Here is an 18,758-nt window from a genome sequence, read left to right as displayed (position 1 = left end):
CTACACGCCCTGATACACCAGTGATCTCCTCAGTAAACTCCATCTCTACAACAACGTACCCTATGTACGGATACTCTGTGTCAGCCAGGCCCCAGAGTCCAAGGCAAGAGAGGGGCTTTATTGGGACATCTGACAAGTGTTCGTTGTACCAGCTTTCAAAGATAATGGTCACGTTGGACCCACTGTCGATGAGAGCATCGCAGACCACATCATTGACTTTGATGGTATGAATAAATGATGGACCTACAAGACCCTCAGGCAAGTCCATGTTATTTTCTGGGACTTCAATCTTGTTGGTTCTAGCTACACACTGCTCTTCAGCCGTGGGCTTTGGGTTTTCTTTGTTAGGGTCAGAGGAGCTTCGCACCAAGCGTATAAGCTTGCTCAAGCCAGTTGTCTAAGGACTCTTCTCCAGCGGGGGTGGGACCAGTTCCGGAAAATGCCCGTAGACGTCGATATGTGTGGCTGTCAGGCTGTTTGTTGGTTCGTCGCAAAACATCACCGACTGCACGGATGATGTCTGCTGGGTTACTGTTACCTTCTTTGGAAGGGATACTTAAACCTTGGATGTCCTCTAAGGTTTTCCCTTCGCCCTGCAGAAAGGTGAGTAATTTCTCTTCAAACACATCATGTTGAGGCTCAAGCCCAAGATCCACAGGATGCGTCGCGGTACGTTACGGCTGCCGCGCACGTCGCAGCAAATAGGTTCCCATTCAAGTCAATGCTCTAGAGTCCACAGGGCGCGCTGCGGCGTGTCTCAGTTCCGTCTCTGGAGCGTTCCGCCGCGCCGCTCTGCCAGAGATACGCGGGGAGTCTATTTTCGCCGCTCCCCGCGCCCAGCCTGCGTCAATCGACACAGAAATGATCGAACTATCCCGGAAGTCAGGCACGAGGATCGTATGCAACATCCGCTCACTTTCCAAATAAACACCATGTGCAAACACAAGATCGTAAATTTCACCACTTCTTCAACATTACGTCATAACCTGTGGCATCGGGCCAGACGTCAGTCTCAAAAGATACCATGGACGAGGAAAAGTTTATACTGTGTTGTTCTCGCGCGTTTTGGAGTTCTCGAGGGATCTTGAGTTTCCTGCTCCGGAGTGCGCGCCGCTCCAAACACCAAAGCTCCTATGGACCAGGGCGAAAGCCCCGGGACGGAGCAGAGCCGTGTCGCAGCCGTAACGCGGCGCACACGCATCCTGTGGACTCCCCGAGTCAGTGTAGTAAACAGCTTTCCAACCACTTCCGCCACTTATAGGCATCATCTCTGGGGGAATTCTGGAGGGGTGGATCTCTTCACGACACTCACATAACACCATCAGCGATTGTTGTTGAGGGTGAAACATTTTGCCCCTAACTGCAACTCTCCCCAGGGATTTGATAGTCCCTCCTGTTTCTTCAATGTCTTCTGTAGGAACTCCTTCAGGCACTCCATATAACAGAACTGCATGCTTTAAATCTACTGATTCTCCTTTGCACCAGTTAATTAGCTCTATTTGTGTTGGACTGCTTGCTTGAACTTCCATTGTTGCACTTGGTTTTAGTTACTTTTAATTACTGTCACACGTTTTACTTTTACATTAAAGCTCTAAAGTTGTGGGGTCCAGTTACTTTTGATTGTCTCATTTACTTTATGTCAATACAAATCCCAGCGGTGCCTCCATCTATGTAACCCAGGTCCCATGTAATTAAATTTAAAACTAGAGATGTTAATACTATGGGACAGGGCCTGAGCTCTTTTAGAAAAATACAACTCTAATAAGGTTTGTAACTTTAATAAGTTTTGTAACTTTAATGAGGTTTGTAACTTTAATGAGGTTTGTAACTTTAATAAGGACCACCACAACTGTACTTTAAATGCAAAACCTTCAGAGGTATTTATTTATACAAAATGAAATAAAAGGTAAAAAAACAACAATAACAATATATAGAATACTTGAGTTATATTCAACAGTTCTCTGTTACTTTCCAAACACTAATACATCAATAAACATTTACCTGTGGGCCCACACACACTCACATGAAACACACAACATTAAAACAACCTGGTATTCAAAACCTTAACCCGTTGCAGGCCTGTTGACTGTAGCTTGGGTGCGGTGTGGCCTAAAACGGTGATGGCCGCTTCACTCAACTGAGCTTAAAATAAAAAGCACGTGCACAATGTTCAGTTAGTACGCACAAACTCCCAGTTGGATTAGTATGGATAGGCGGGGACAAACAATGCAGTCTCACGAGGGCAATGGCGCACAACAGCGAAGTTCAAAGAAGACGAAAAAAAACAGCAGGGCCGTCTGTTGGAAAAACCCGTCTCGACCTCTCTCTCCAACGTCCGTCCTTTAAACATATCATTCAGTTAAGCCACAGTATCAAACACTATCTCTTGTTGACTTAGCATTAGCTCGCTTTAGCATCTTAAATGCTAAGGCTACGATACACAGGCACATTAACACTGTATGCTACCGCTAATTAGCATGTTGCTAACCACGTTACACATTCAGTCTCATTAACACTAACAGTTAGATATAACACGAAATACAGGCATACACATTATATTCACCTCTTGCAGGTCACAGAAGTTTAAATCAGGACCACGAGTAGTCGACCTTCACGATAAAACTTAACTGCTCCCCACTCAGAATATCTCCGTCTCAGCTCTCTGATCGATAGCGTCTGCGTCTCTCATGCTGCATGTTCACCTTCACCCCACACTAACCTGCACCACTAGTCCCGCCCCTTACGTAAATGGTGTACTCTGATTGGCTCGTGAGGTTGATAACAACCAAACACAACACAAGAATGGAATGATTGACATAAGACAGGTATCAAGTTAGATTACACACAGAAACTAAACTGCTTCTTCATCTCTCCTTCCTTCCTAATCACAAATGTTTTAAATAAACTTAAGACCTTTGTAAATACTTTATCTTTTAACTGTAATAGTAAAATGTATTAAACTGAAAGTATTATATTTATTCCCTTTTTATAACACTTATTTTAAACAGTTTTAAATCTTATGACTCTTCTTTTGAACATATTATGAACTTTTAATACAACTATTTCTTATACTTTTAACATTGTATTTTATGCACTGTAACCGAAATTATTTTGTACAGGGCTACACCGGCATCAGAGATCATGGTGTGATTCTGTAAAACAAGCTTGTCCTGGTCTGAACTGTTTCAACTGCGTTAGACGCATGCATTCCAACCTGTTGACACGCTCATATGCCACACCTTGCATTTCTCATGCAGAATAATTGAACAGGTAGGAATCAAGTGGGTTTCCTATAGAGTTCAGAAGTAGCTTGCAACGCACCAGCTAATCAAAAAAAGAAAGAAAGAAATATACCCAACAGCCAATTAGAAAAATAGCATCATTGTATTCGGGTAAAACAACGCAACAACGTTACATTCCAAAGAAAATGATGCACATGCGCAATGCAGACTGACTTACTGACGCATATTGTAAGACGCGAAGCCCCGTATGAAATGTGTACAGTAAATCATCTCATCAATTGATTTCGTAGGCTGTTTACTGAACGAAATTACTACTTTTTCACAAAAATAAAGAGAGCTAGGGAGAGAGTTAGAGGGAGGGTAGTCAAAATTGTTAAGGTACAGGAACAAAATACAGCCGGACAATGACTAATGAGAGGATACAATCCGCTGCCTATATTTCACTCTGAACTGAGTTCAAAACTTGAGAGCCCTGCAATAGTCAAGCAATGCATGTTAAAATTTATTTGAAGTACTTCAGAAAATGTACATCACTCCTTTGCAAAAAAAGAAAACCCAAACAAACTTTAAAACAGGTTAGGCTTAGTGGTTACCTATAGGCTATCCCTTGGGAAATACAGTTGCCAGCGTAGAATCATTTATTATTGTATATGTAGCTACATATTACAACTCTCCTTACCCATTTGCATTGTCAGAGATGGGGGGCAAGTTTTGAAATTGAATTACAAAATCCTTTCTTTTTTTCATTCAGGAAATGCGTATTTCGATAATAATAATAATAATAATAATAATAATAATAATAATAATAATAAAAATAATAATAATAATAAGAAGAAGAATAGCAAGTTTCTAAACAAAGTTACAAAGTGCTTTACAGAAAAACAAGAAAAAAATAAAAATATATATATATATATATATATAAACATAGGCCTAAATATACATGCATACAGTCAGTCGTCACAGCTGTATTGTTATATGACAGAATATATTATTATTTTCATGTATTATACATATTTAAATGTAGGCATATATATATATATATATATATATATATATATATATATATATATATATATGTGTGTATATATATATATATATATATATATATACATATATATATATTATATCTGTATATATGCATTTATATGTATATATAATATATTTATATATATTTTATATCTGTTTATATGCATTTATATGTATATATAATATATTTATATATATTTATATATGTATATATAATATCTGATATTTATAAATATATTTATATATATATATATATATATATATATATATATATATATATATATATATATATATATATATATATATGCATTTATATGTTTATATATATATAAAATACATATAGTTGAACAATAATCTTCTGTCATAATGATACAGCTGTGACGATTGACGCGCTCAGGCCATACGCGTGCGCAGAACCGTTTAGATGCACATCTCGACGCGGTAGCCCCATCCGATGGAACACCGGCGCAGTGAAAACAGCTGATCTCCCCATCACAACAGTCTATGATCACAACCTGCTGCGATACGTCACTGCTAGAAGTAACGCCAACCACTCAGGCTTAACCCCACTTCAGGAAAGTGTACTCGCTGATCACTGAGGTTATAGGCAGGACTTTACAGCATTAACAAAAATGAGTGAAATGAATCCAAACGAGTGTGCTCCAGCTGCAGACAGTGCGGAGAAAGCGGACGGGGCTGCGGAATGGGTAAGTTCACTGAGTGTTAAACTTGTTTCATTTCATGCTTTTAAGTTCCAGAAAGGCGCCTATAAATAAAATGTATTCTTCTTCTTGTTCTTCTTCTTGTTCTTCTTCTTCTTCTTCTTCTTCTTCTTCTTCTTCTTCTTCTATGATTTATAGTATTATTATTATTATTATTATTATTATTATTATTATTATCATTATCATACTACTCAATGTAACGTGTTGCTGTTAATGTGCTAAATAAGCTTTGAGTTGAAAAAACAAAACATGCCTCCCATCTCTGACAATGCAAATGAGCAAGGAGAGTTGTAATATTTACATATACAATAATGAATTATTCTACGCCGGCAACTTTATTTCACAAGGGATATTAGTTACCACTAAGCCTAACCTGTTTTATTGTTTGTCTGGGGGTTTTTTTGTAAAGGAGTGACATACATTTTCTGAAGTACTTAAAAGCAATTTAAGCATGCTTTGCTTGACTACTGACTTCTTATGCTACTTTCTGTTTGCACTTTCAGATGACAAAAAAAACAAATCACTGGATTTAATATTTAAAACCATATAATGAGCTTTACAGATACACTGAGTCTTTTTATGAGTCAAGTGTCTGTTACGTCTACGTGATACTAACATTATGTTCATAAAATAAAATCCAAAACAAAGTTATGGCACTATTATTTAGATTGTCACTAGTTTCTGAAAATTAATAAAGATTCCCCTCAAAATTTGCACCTTTGACCACCCTCCTCCTGCACTCTCTGCCCAAACCCCAGGATCCTTTCCGCATCGCCGTCTCCTCTCGCACCCTCTTCAACATGGATGAAGAGAGGAAGATCTATGAGAAAGAAGGACTGGATAAGTATGTGGCTCATCAGGTGAAGCATGAGAGCGAGCCCCTGCAGCCTGGAGCAGCTTTTCCCTTGGTGAAGGTAAGTTCATAAGCCTGCCCATGGAGGCTGCCAACCTGTTGATGCAGTTCTATATTTACTTTCTGCAGGGTGTGGTCCTGTAGTGCATTTGTGTTGAAACAGTTCAGACCAGGAAAAGCTTGTTTTATAGAGTCAGACCATGTTCTCTGATAAAAGATGGCATGATTCCTGTTTTAGAGCAAACTTCCTTTAACTTCCTTTAACTTCCTTTAACTTCCTTTAACCTCCTTTAACTTCCTTTAACCTCGTGCAGAACCAGACTCATGTTAGACAGACATCTGCTGACTCAGAGTTGCGGTTGGAAAAAGGGATAGAGTAGAATGAGAGAGAGAGAGAGAGAGAGAGAGAGAGAGAGAGAGAGAGAGAGAGAGAGAGAGAAAAAGTTGACACATTAATTGTGTCTTGTATTATGTGTGTTTCTAAAACAAATAGACTAAGACTACCTGAGTAGGAGTATCAGGTGTCAATTTGTCATTCCAGTCCCACGTCACTAATCCACACATCCATTCTGGTTCACACCCTGGTCACCTCCCGCCTACATTACTGCAACTCCCTTCTTTTTGGTTTACCTGACAAATCCATGTATAAACTTTAACTGGTTCAAAACTCTGCTGCCCGCATCATCACCAGAACCCCCTCCACCAGCCACATCACACCTGTCCTGCAGCAACTCCACTGGCTTCCAATTCAATACTGCATCGTTTTCAAGATTCTGTTCCTCACTTACAAGGCCATCAACAACTTAGCTCCTCAGTACCTTATTGACCTCCAAACAAAAATTCCCACTCGTAGTCTCAGGTCATCCTCTTCCATCCAACTCACCATCCCACCTGCTCGCTTGACCACCATGGGGTCGAGAGCCTTCAGCCGCTCTGCCCCCCCGCCCCTGGAACTATCTCCCCCTGGACGTACAAAATTCCACCTCTCCCACCACCTTCAAATCCCGCCTAAAAAGCATACTCACTCTAATCTGTCTCTTGGGACTTGAATGACTTCCCCTCCCCTTTCATTTTTCTAGTATTGTATTCTTTATTCTAATGTATTTATGTATTTATTTACTGTTGAGTGTTGCTTTTATTATTGCTATGTTGATAAATAAATTGCATTATTATTGAATTATGAAATATATATATATTTAATACTAATACAGCACTCCGTATATAAATTGGTTTGACACACAGGTGGTAAACACTGGCTGTTTATTATGGCAACACAACCATTTGTGCAAACAAGAGGCATCACCTGAATGAGGAGGCCCTGCCTTGGGTGTGTCCTGCGTGAAGGGAGGGTCACCTTTATTTGCATTGGATTTATTTACAAGATGTTATATAAATACAGCTAAATTTCTAACAATTGACTGATGTTTTAAATTTAAATCAAAAGATTTTCGCAAAATATAGGGTTCTTGTTTTGGTCAGAATGTTCGAACAGAAAACCCACATTCTTTTACTTCAATGTCATTTTAAGACCTTGATGTTCTTTGTATTGATCTCTCTGTGGTTGTAATTACGTAAAGTTTGTGTTGTAACTTCACTCTGAACACTTTGACTCAACATCCTGAACTTCAGCTGTTTCTGCTCTGAACACAGGCTCTGATGACCGTCAACGCTCGACTAAAGAAGCTCTACCCGGACAGTAAGGAGCCCTTTGACATCGTCTTAATGACAAACAACCATGACCAGGTCGATTTGCGCATCACAAACAGCATCGACCACTACCGTAAGCTATCATTGTTGAATACTGTATCAGCTAGAGAGAGATTTCTTCCTTCAGCAAACAAAAACTTCCTCGTCTTACTTTCAGATCTGACCATCGACAGATTAGATATGACCGGAGGTCAGAGCCTCATCGGATACCTGAAGGCCTACATGACTAATCTGTACCTCTCCAAGGACTCAGAGAAAGCTAAAGAGGCCATAGAGGAAGGTGAGTCAGATTATAATCCTCATTTCTCTCAGACACAACCTTTTTGGGGTTCATAAATAAACGGGCTGCTGTCAGCAGCCTGGGGGTGTGTTTGTACTCCACTGATATTCACACACTCTCGTGTTGGTTTTGTTTGTGACTCACGCTCGACCCCACACTGTGGGAAGAAGGAAGAAAGAAAGGAAGAAGGAGCTGCAGGAAGGTAGCGTGTGATTTATGGCCCCCTGTGGTGTAAATGCACACAAAACAAACACAATTGAATCTCTTATGTGTAAAAGAGAACTATGGATTAAAGTATGGTGAGGGAAAAAGAGACGTCTCCTCTGACCAGCTGCATCACTCTGAACAGAGAGGTGTACACGTGTGGCTCTGTGACTCCTGCGGGTCAAACTTGGGACCTTCAAAATAAAGGTCACCTGAAGTGAATCTGCTAGTTGTCTGTCGAAATCTTGAATGATGAGTTTGGTGGTGTGATGGTGGGTCGAGCACGATTGGATGGATTGTGTTTTGGCAGAGGTCCTCATATCTACAAAGCCTTCCTCCCACACGGATCACTTGAGATTCTTGATTGTACTCAGGGGCTAAGGTGAGTAGTCTGCTGCTTGTGGGACATGGTTTCTGAGACGATAGGAGTGTAAACTCCTCTGCAAAAGAGTCTCTCTGTACTTGTCTGAAGAGGGCAAGTTCAGCCTGCTTATAGTCATCTGCCGTTGAGGTATCAACGATCTGAGGTAGTAGCCGCCCCATGACATGCTTGGGCAGAAGCCTTAAGCAGCTCCTGGTAGTTGTCAGAGCTGTTGGCGTCAGGCAGACAAAGATCTGAAGGCACAGCAATATTGCCACAGAAGCTGGATTTCCACAGCTCAGAAGGATCTTCTGCTGGAGAGATGTCTGGAGATGTGGGCCAGGACGATTCATGGTGCAGCATGAATGGAGGTCCATGGTTCCAGCGATGGGGACCAAGAAGCTGTGATAGAGACAGCGGCACCGGGTTATGTCGTCAGCAGGGTTGTCTCCTGAGTGGATGTATCACCAGATGCTACCCTCTGTTAGCTCTTGGATGTCTGCAACTCTGGTACCAATGAAGACCTTGTAGCGACAGGATTGTGATTGTATCCAAGTCAGGACTGTGGTTGAGTTGGTCCAATGGGTGATGCTGGAGATGCTGAGGGTAAGCTCTTTTCTCAGGATGGAAGCAGGCTAAGCACCTATGTGAGTGATGCAGAGTTTTAGTCTTGGGATGGACTGCTGACAGTTTTTAAATTCTACCTGCTGTAAACAAAATGATGACCTGCCATCCCAAAGCTGTTATTTAACCCTCCCCATTCCTCCTTCAGGCATCGCTGCAGCCACCGTGTTTATACCGGAGACGGAGACAGAGTTGTGCGACACTCAGCTGAGGGTGGCATTTGATGGCGATGCCGTCCTCTTCTCAGACGAGGCTGAGATCATCATGAAGACAGAAGGCCTGGACAGCTTCATCAAGCATGAGACAATGAAAAAGAACATTTCTCTCCCTGAGGTAACTTCTTTATGACACTCTGATTTGCACCTGAGCTCCTCATTCCCAAACTTTTCTACATTACCTTGACTCTTCGTCTCTTTCAGGGTCCCTTAAAGTGTTTCCTGGAGGCTCTTTGCAAGCTCCAGAGGAAGTTCTACGAAAACAACGAGCGCATGAACTGTCCCATCCGAACCTTCCTTGTCACGTCCCGCGGCGCTGCCGGCTCCGGGGCCAGAGCCCTGAACACTCTCCGCAGCTGGGATCTGGAGATTGACGAGCTCTGCTTATTGGCCGGAGCTCCTAAAGGACCACTGCTGCAAAAAATCAAACCTCACATCTTCTTTGACGACCAAATGTCTCACGTTGAGGGGGCTACGAAACTGGGGATCATTGCTGCACACGTCCCCTATGGGATTGGACAGAAGTACCACAAAGGGAAACTCATTGAGAAGCCAGAAAAAAAGAAATAAGATAAAAAGGGTTAAAATACTCAACATGCACTACACTGTCATCTGCATAGAGAGGTATGCTTCAAAATGAAATATTATCAGAAGAAACAAAAGGTATTTAAACAGAAGCAGCTCTATTTTAAAATGAGTTAGGTCATGGGTAAATAATACAACCTACAAAGTTTATAAGTTTTTGGTTATTTTTTATACTTCCAGGGTTTTCTACGGGGGAAGTGTTAATGGTTAAGGAATGTGCTTTATAAAGAAGTGTTACGACAGGGGGTGTACACTACTTCACTTCACAATGTTTTGTAAGAGAGTCAGACTTTTAACCTCTATGTGCCTTTTAATGAGACGCGTTATTATCTTTCTCTTGGTTTAGGATTTTGGTGTATACAGTTTGACAAAGGTAGGGTATGTGTGCTGTGTTAGTTTATATCTTTATTGGATTTTGGACTTAAAAGATGTCAAACATATTCCAGCAGTGGTTTTGCACATTTAAAGTCACTCATCATTCATGTTATCATCAGTTTGAAATGGATATTTATCAGGGGAGACTATCCTGGTCTTACGGGGATCACTCATGCTGTCTGTTTTTGTTACTCTTTGCTGTGTTTGCGCACAATCTTTATACTTGTACTGCAACATTTATAGTTAAGTTGTCTTAAGATTTTGATGCTTTTACATTGTATCTGGATATCAAAGTTTTATTGAGACTTCATTCACTGTCAAAGTTTCATACTGAAAAGATGTGTAAATGTACGCTTACCCCAACTTCTATGACAAGCCGCACTTACTTTTTGTAAATGTTTTTATCACCATAGTAACAGCATTAGCATCAGATCCAGTCGTATATTTGCAGTAATGTTCATGTTGCAGCAACACAATAAAAGGATTCTTCACTTTCTGTACCCTGATTTTAAACTCGCCTGTGCCTTCAAAGTTATTGCTTTTTGATCTTTGTGTTTTGAGCCCAGTGAGCATTGATTGGGTTGGCTCAAATAAAGCACTGACTCATGCAGAGGTGGCATGACGTTTGTACGCTCACACACATAAATTAAGACTTTTTTATTTGCCCTGAATTCCACCAAACGTTTCCATTTTACATTCAGATTTGGTGAAATAATCTTAAAAGACATTTTAAGAGTAATATTTTGGGGCATTTTTGCTGTTATTAAACAGGAGAGCTGAAGAGAGGCACGAATTTCAGGGAGTAGAGAGTTGAGGAAGACATGCAGCAAAGGGTGTAGGGCAGGAGTTGAACCAGCGGCTGCTGTAACAAGGACTATAGCCATTTTCTCGGGGGAAGGAAATGACATTTAAAAGGTTTTATTTGAAATGATTTTAAATACAAATAATATATTTTTCCATTTACAATGACAGTTCCTTTGTAAACAAAAGTGGCAGAAAGATAGTCATTGGGTAGTTTGTCCAAACTGAGGCGGCCTGCCGGCCAGTCGCCTGGACAGGGTCTGTCACAGGAGAGATGGTGTCGTATTTAACCTCACTGTAGTTAGTTTTTTTTCCACACAGCATAAATCACTGATGCTACATTCTATTGCAGAGCAATAAATACTCACAGGACAACTATTAGTTTAGTTTAGTTTAGTTTAGTTTAGTTTAGTTTATTTAGTACAACCTGAACACACCATCTCAGAAACATGGAGGTGGCGGCATCATGCTGTGGGGAGGCTTTTCTGCAGCAGGGACAGGGAAGCTGCTCAGTGTTGATGGGAAGACGGATGGAGCTAAATACAGGGCTATACTGGGAAAAAAACCTGTTAGAGGCTGCAAAAGACTTGAGAATGGGGTGGAGGTTCACCTTCCAGCAGAGCAACAAACTTAAGCATACAGCCAGAGAAACCATGGAACAGTATAGATCAGAGCATAGTCATGTGTTTGAATGGTCCAGTCAAAGTCCAGACCTGAAACCTATTGAGAATCTGTAGAAACTTGAAAATTGTTGTTCACAGACTCTCTCCATCCAATCTGACTGAACTGGAGCTGCTTTGTAAATAAAAATGGGCAAAAAATTCTGTCTCTACATGCGCAACGCTGGTACAGACCTACCCCAAAAGACTTGCAGTGAAAGGTGGTTCAACAAAGTATTGACTCGGGGGCTGAATTACACGCACTAACTCAGGCTCCTTCCGCACCAGCGAGGTAACGTTCCACGTCCCAACAGCCAGTCTATGCCACCGGGGATCAGCACGCCCAGGCCTCCTGCCCGGACCGCCACCCGGCCTCCTGCGCACCCAACCCCCATGCCTACCCCTGCGAGTGGTGGGCCCACAGGGTGGCGGCTCCATGTTATTTTTTCAGGCTGAGCCCGACCGGGCTTCATGGGCGAGAGCCCGGCCACCAGACGCTCGCCATCCAGCACCCCCCCCAGGGTCTGGCTCCAGGGGGGTGCCCCGGTCTCCCTCTTCCGGGCGAGGTAGCTCTCATCCCAAATTGCCATTTCATGAAGGTTTTTTGAATCGCTCTTTGTCTGGCCCCTCCCCGGGACCAATTTGCCTTGGGAGACCCTACCAGGGGCGGATGCCCCCGACAACACAGCTCCCGGGTTCACCGGGACACACAAACCCCTCCACCACGTTAAGGTGGCGATTCTTGGAGGAGAAGAAATATACCAAACAGCCAATTAGAAAAATAGCATCATTGTATTCGGGTAAAACAACGCAACAACGTTACGTTCCAAAGAAAATGATGCACATGCACAATGCAGACTGACTTACTGACGCAGATTGTAAGACGCGGGGCCCCCGTATGAAATGTGTACAGTAAATCATCTCATCAATTGATTTCGTAGGCTGTTTACTGAACGAAATTACTACTTTTTCACAAAAATAAAGAGATCTAGGGAGAGAGTAAGAGGAGGGGTAGTCAAAATTGTTATGGTAAAGGAACAAAATACAGCTGGACAATGACTAATGAGAGGATACAATCCGCTGCCTATATTTCACTCTGAACCGAGTTCAAAACTTGAGAGCCATGTCTACTACTCTAGTAATTACTCTGGATTTAACCTCAGCAGAACAGGACGCTAGGTCTGGATAGAGGGCTTTAAAACAGGAATGGTGCAGTCTGGCATCAGAGATCATGGTGTGATTCTGTAAAACAAGCTTGTCCTGGTCTGAACTGTTTCAACTGCGTTAGACGCATGCATTCCAACCTGTTGACACGCTCATACGCCACACCTTGCATTTCTCATGCAGAATAATTGAACAGGTAGGAATCAAGTGGGTTTCCTATAGAGTTCAGAGGTAGCTTGCAACGCACCAGCTAATCAAAAAAAGAAAGAAAGAAATATACCCAACAGCCAATTAGAAAAATAGCATCGTTGTATTCGGGTAAAACAACGCAACAACGTTACGTTCCAAAGAAAATGATGCACATGCGCAATGCAGACTGACTTACTGACGCAGATTGTAAGACGCGGGGCCCCGTATGAAATGTGTACAGTAAATCATCTCATCAATTGATTTCGTAGGCTGTTTACTGAACGAAATTACTACTTTTTCACAAAAATAAAGACAGCTAGGGAGAGAGTTAGAGGAGGGGTAGTCAAAATTGTTAAGGTAAAGGAACAAAATACAGCCGGACAATGACTAATGAGAGGATACAATCCGCTGCCTATATTTCACTCTGAACCGAGTTCAAAACTTAAGAGCCCTGTCTACTACTCTAGTATTACTCTGGTTTAACTCCTCAGCAGAACAACAGGACGCTAGGTCTGGATAGAGGGCTTTAAAACAGGAATGGTGCGGTCTGGCATCAGAGATCATGGTGTGATTCTGTAAAACAAGCTTGTCCTGGTCTGAACTGTTTCAACTGCGTTAGACGCATGCATTCCAACCTGTTGACACGCTCATACGCCACACCTTGCATTTCTCATGCAGAATAATTGAACAGGTAGGAATCAAGTGGGTTTCCTATAGAGTTCAGAAGTAGCTTGCAACGCACCAGCTAATCAAAAAAAGAAAGAAAGAAATATACCCAACAGCCAATTAGAAAAATAGCATCGTTGTATTCGGGTAAAACAACGCAACAACGTTACGTTCCAAAGAAAATGATGCACATGCGCAATGCAGACTGACTTACTGACGCAGATTGTAAGACGCGGGGCCCCGTATGAAATGTGTACAGTAAATCATCTCATCAATTGATTTCGTAGGCTGTTTACTGAACGAAATTACTACTTTTTCACAAAAATAAAGAGAGCTAGGGAGAGAGTTAGAAAAGGGGTAGTCAAAATTGTTAAGGTACAGGAACAAAATACAGCCGGACAATGACTAATGAGAGGATACAATCCACTGCCTATATTTCACTCTGAACTGAGTTCAAAACTTAAGAGCCATGTCTACTACTCTAGTAATTACTCTGGTTTTACTCCTCAGCAGAACAACAGGACGCTAGGTCTGGATAGAGGGCTTTAAAACAGGAATGGTGCAGTCTGGTGTAACCCAGGTCCCATGTAATTAAATTTAAAACTAGAGTTGTTAATACTATGGGACAGGGCCTGAGCTCTTTTAGAAAAATACAACTCTAATAAGGTTTGAAACTTTAAGAAGGTTTGTAACTTTAATAAGGTTTGTAACTTTAATGAGGTTTGTAACTTTAATAAGGACCACCACAACTGTACTTTAAATGCAAAACCTTCAGAGGTATTTATTTATACAAAATGAAATAAAAGGTAAAAAAACAACAATAACAAATATATAGAATACTTGAGTTATATTCAACAGTTCTCTGTTACTTTCCAAACACTAATACATCAATAAACATTTACCTGTGGGCCCACACACACTCACATGAAACACACAACATTAAAACAACCTGGTATTCAAAACCTTAACCCGTTGCAGGCCTGTTGACTGTAGCTTGGGTGCGGTGTGGCCTAAAACGGTGATGGCCGCTTCACTCAACTGAGCTTAAAATAAAAAGCACGTGCACAATGTTCAGTTAGTACTCACAAACTCCCAGTTGGATTAGTATGGATAGGCGGGGACAAACAATGCAGTCTCACGAGGGCAATGGCGCACAACAGCGAAGTTCAAAGAAGACGAAAAAAAAACAGCAGGGCCGTCTGTTGGAAAAACCCGTCTCGACCTCTCTCTCCAACGTCCGTCCTTTAAACATATCATTCAGTTAAGCCACAGTATCAAACACTATCTCTTGTTGACTTAGCATTAGCTCGCTTTAGCATCTTAAATGCTAAGGCTACGATACACAGGCACATTAACACTGTATGCTACCGCTAATTAGCATGTTGCTAACCACGTTACACATTCAGTCTCATTAACACTAACAGTTAGATATAACACGAAATACAGGCATACACATTATATTCACCTCTTGCAGGTCACAGAAGTTTAAATCAGGACCACGAGTAGTCGACCTTCACGATAAAACTTAACTGCTCCCCACTCAGAATATCTCCGTCTCAGCTCTCTGATCGATAGCGTCTGCGTCTCTCATGCTGCATGTTCACCTTCACCCCACACTAACCTGCACCACTAGTCCCGCCCCTTACGTAAATGGTGTACTCTGATTGGCTCGTGAGGTTGATAACAACCAAACACAACACAAGAATGGAATGATTGACATAAGACAGGTATCAAGTTAGATTACACACAGAAACTAAACTGCTTCTTCGTCTCTCCTTCCTTCCTAATCACAAATGTTTTAAATAAACTTAAGACCTTTGTAAATACTTTATCTTTTAACTGTAAATAGTAAAATGTATTAAACTGAAAGTATTATATTTATTCCCTTTTTATAATACTTATTTTAAACAGTTTTAAATCTTATGACTCTTCTTTTGAACATATTATGAACTTTTAATACAACTATTTATTATACTTTTAACATTGTATTTTATGCACTGTAACCAAAATGATTTTGTACAGGGCTACACCCTCCCCCTTCTGACCGTGTAGATGTCCTCATCACACCTTATGTCTCTCTTTAACTCGGAAGGATGATACATTGTCTCCTCCTCTGCGAACCTTCTGGACGTTTTGCACCTTGTTTTTTGGTTCGTTTGTCCTGGTCTGGAGGGTTTAACTTGAGTTGAATGACCATACCATGGTGCATGATGGTAACTGGCTCACAGGATGGGTAACCAGGTTTCTCATAAGTTAATCTCACAGCTGGTTTTGTTTTCCTCAGTGATTTTCGGATTGTGGAAGATTTGTCACTGTCATGTCTTGCACATCAGAGTCTGACAAAGGAGGTGCAACACCGTCAGGCGATCCCTCATACTCTGCTTCTGTATGTTCTGGATTTTCTGAAACTTCACAATCCTCTTCAGACTTCCCGTCCTCTTCAGAGCTTTGATCCTCTTCAGACTTCTCGTTCTCTTCAGAGCTTTGATCCTCTTCAGACTTCTCGTCCTCTTCAGAGCTTTGATGTTCAACTGCCAACTGTCTTTGGACTTCATCCACATCAAAATCAGGTTGATTATGGACAGTTTCAAACTCTGAGGCTGATGACTCTGTGTCACTTTCCTTTGCTAGGTCTGTATACTCAGCTTTTGGTTGACGTTGCCGGGTAAGTTGAGCTCTCGTAACAGGTCTCCGAACAGGTTCTTTATCCTCAGACGGATTAGACATCCTGACCATATATCCGATCGGCAACAGGTGGTTTCGATGGAGAGTTTTGACTGCACCTGGGCCATGTTCTGGTTTGACCTTGTAAACTGGCAGATTTGGCAACTTCTCCACAACAACATACGGTGTTGATTTCCATCGATCTTGGAGTTTATGCTTGCCTTTTAGACCCACATTGTGAATGAGGATTCTGTCACCAACCTCCAACGGTAAGTCTCTCACACGACGGTCATAGTGTCCAACTTGTGGCTTTCTCGAAGCAACAACACCATCTCAGGTGAGTAATTTTTTGAGCGAGTGAACCCTTTGTTGTTCTCCATGGCTTTCTTTAACGGCCCAATTGCCGGGTCTATATCCTGTGATACCTGGATATCATTCGGGCTCAACTGGTCAAGGGTGTTGATGCTAAAGTTTACTGGGAACATGTAGGCTTCTGGTACTGATGTGGCAGGAGCTCCCAGCTGATCCACAAATCTGTCGGGCACATCTGCCTCTTCACTGCTGCAGGTTTGTTTGCAGAGGGCTTTGATGCCAGCAGGCGGGACACTGATCCACTCTTTAACCTCCTCTGGAGCATACTGTCGAGACAGCAAGTCAGCATCGATATTTTGCCTCCCAGGACGATACTGGATGGTGAAATCATAGGTGGCAAGGGCAGCTAACCAGCGATGTCCGACTGCGCTGAGTTTGGCAGAGGTCAACACATACGTTAATGGGTTATTGTCCGTTCTGACAGTAAACTTTGCACCATACAAGTAGTCGTGAAATTTGTCCACGACAGCCCATTTTAATGCAAGAAATTCCAATTGGTGGACTGGATAGTTGTGCTCAGAGTCTTTAAGCTTCCGACTTGCAAAAGCTACGGGTCTGAGGCCCTCAGGGTATTCCTGGTTCAGGACAGCGCCTAACCCATTCATACTGGCATCTACATGTAATATGTACCTTTTGGTTGGGTCGGCGAATGCCAACACTGGGGCATTGATGAGGCAGGCACGGATTTGCTCAAAAGCTTCCTGGCAGGCTTGAGTCCACCGTTCTCCAAAGGGCTCGGATTGCTTGAAATAGGCTTTGCTTTGGCCACCACTCTTTTTGGACTTGGGATCTTGCCAAGTGGGGGCATAACCCTTGGTGAGCTCGGAGAGGGGGCGGACAATGGCAGAGTAATTTGCAATAAATCTCCGATAATAACTGCAGAATCCGAGGAAAGACTTGAGAGGCTTCAGGTGAGTGGTTACTTTCCAGTGTTTTACTACTTCCACCTTGTCTGGATCAGAAGCTATTCCATCCACAGAAATGAGGTGACCCACATACTTGACTTTAGGTTGACAAAACTGGCATTTGTCAATGGAAACCTTCAGTCCGACCTCCTCTAGTCTGTCCAGCACTTTGAGAAGACGTTGCTCATGTTCTTTAAGTGTTTTGCCAAAAATAATAATATCGTCTAGGTACACAATGGCTTCCAGAAGGTGCATATCTCCGACTGCCTTCTCCATTAGACGCTGGAACGTTGCAGGCGCTCCTGTGATTCCCTGTGGCATGCGCTCAAATTGGTAGAAACCAAGGGGGCAAATGAACGCTGTCTTTTCTTTGTCCTCTGGTGCCATCTCTATCTGGTAGTAGCCACTACGCAGATCTAGGACCGAGAACCATTGGCTGCCTGACAAAGAGTCCAATGCGTCGTCAATGCGTGGCATTGTGTACTGGTCTGGTGTGGTGCGGTTGTTGAGTGTTCTGTAGTCGATACAGATTCTTATTGTCCCATTCTTTTTGCGGACTACAACGATCGGTGAGGTATAGGGACTGCGGGACTCTGTGATAATCCCAGTGGCCAGCAACTGTTGTATGTGTCGCCTCACATCATCAATGTCTGCAGGGGCAATTCTCCTTGATCTCTCTCTGAAAGGTCTGGGATCATGCAGGCGAATGTTATGTTCAACCCCTTTGGTCACACCAACATCCCACTCATGCAATGAGAAAACATTCTGCCTCTCTGCCAACTTCTGCTGAAGTCGACTCTTCCACTCTTCAGGGATAGGGGAATCTCCGAAATTGAAGAGACTTGGATCAAGGGTTTCTGATGAGAGGTTGGATGGCTGGATTGGGGTAACTGTGTCCACAGCATACATCTCAGCAATGACGGCCCCCACCGGTATGGAGGTCGTTTTTTTGGACTCATTTTGAATGAGCACAGTGAAACCGTTACTGTCTATATCAGTGTCTGGGATCACACCTGGCTGTACCAGCACACCAGCGGGGAGACACTGGGCAGTGGGTGCATCAATCATCACAAGATCTTTGGATGGGGCACTTTTTCTGTCTACTGAGCAGGTTACATAATACTTTGCACCTGGAGCAATAGAG

General features: G+C 42.3%; 1 protein-coding gene and 2 long non-coding RNA genes across 3 annotated transcripts; 1 reads left to right on the top strand and 2 right to left on the bottom strand.

Annotated features, from left to right (window-relative positions):
• Positions 1 to 1,931: 1,931 nt before the first annotated feature.
• On the bottom strand, positions 1,932 to 2,900 carry LOC117823631. The gene is made up of 2 exons (XR_004633441.1): positions 2,564 to 2,900; positions 1,932 to 2,340 (listed from the first exon to the last, which is right to left on the bottom strand). It is a non-coding gene; the product is annotated as an uncharacterized LOC117823631 (long non-coding RNA).
• A 1,766-nt stretch (positions 2,901 to 4,666) lies between these two features.
• Positions 4,667 to 10,707, top strand: LOC117823629 (cytosolic 5'-nucleotidase 1A-like). Its single transcript, XM_034698862.1, has 6 exons — positions 4,667 to 4,975; positions 5,749 to 5,904; positions 7,494 to 7,623; positions 7,708 to 7,830; positions 9,168 to 9,352; positions 9,439 to 10,707. Exons 1-6 carry the CDS (start codon positions 4,901 to 4,903, stop codon positions 9,802 to 9,804), a joined length of 1,035 nt encoding a protein of 344 aa, XP_034554753.1. The 5' UTR covers positions 4,667 to 4,900; the 3' UTR covers positions 9,805 to 10,707.
• A 3,721-nt stretch (positions 10,708 to 14,428) lies between these two features.
• LOC117823630 lies at positions 14,429 to 15,458 on the bottom strand. Its single transcript, XR_004633440.1, has 2 exons — positions 15,139 to 15,458; positions 14,429 to 14,915 (listed from the first exon to the last, which is right to left on the bottom strand). It is a non-coding gene; the product is annotated as an uncharacterized LOC117823630 (long non-coding RNA).
• Between the last annotated feature and the right edge of the window lie 3,300 nt (positions 15,459 to 18,758).

The sequence above is a fragment of the Notolabrus celidotus genome, chromosome 13, assembly GCF_009762535.1.
Source record: "Notolabrus celidotus isolate fNotCel1 chromosome 13, fNotCel1.pri, whole genome shotgun sequence".
In the NCBI taxonomy this organism is placed as follows: Eukaryota; Metazoa; Chordata; class Actinopteri; order Labriformes; family Labridae; genus Notolabrus; species Notolabrus celidotus.
Note: the sequence above shows the minus strand (reverse complement) of the source record. Positions and strands in the feature narration are given on the sequence as shown.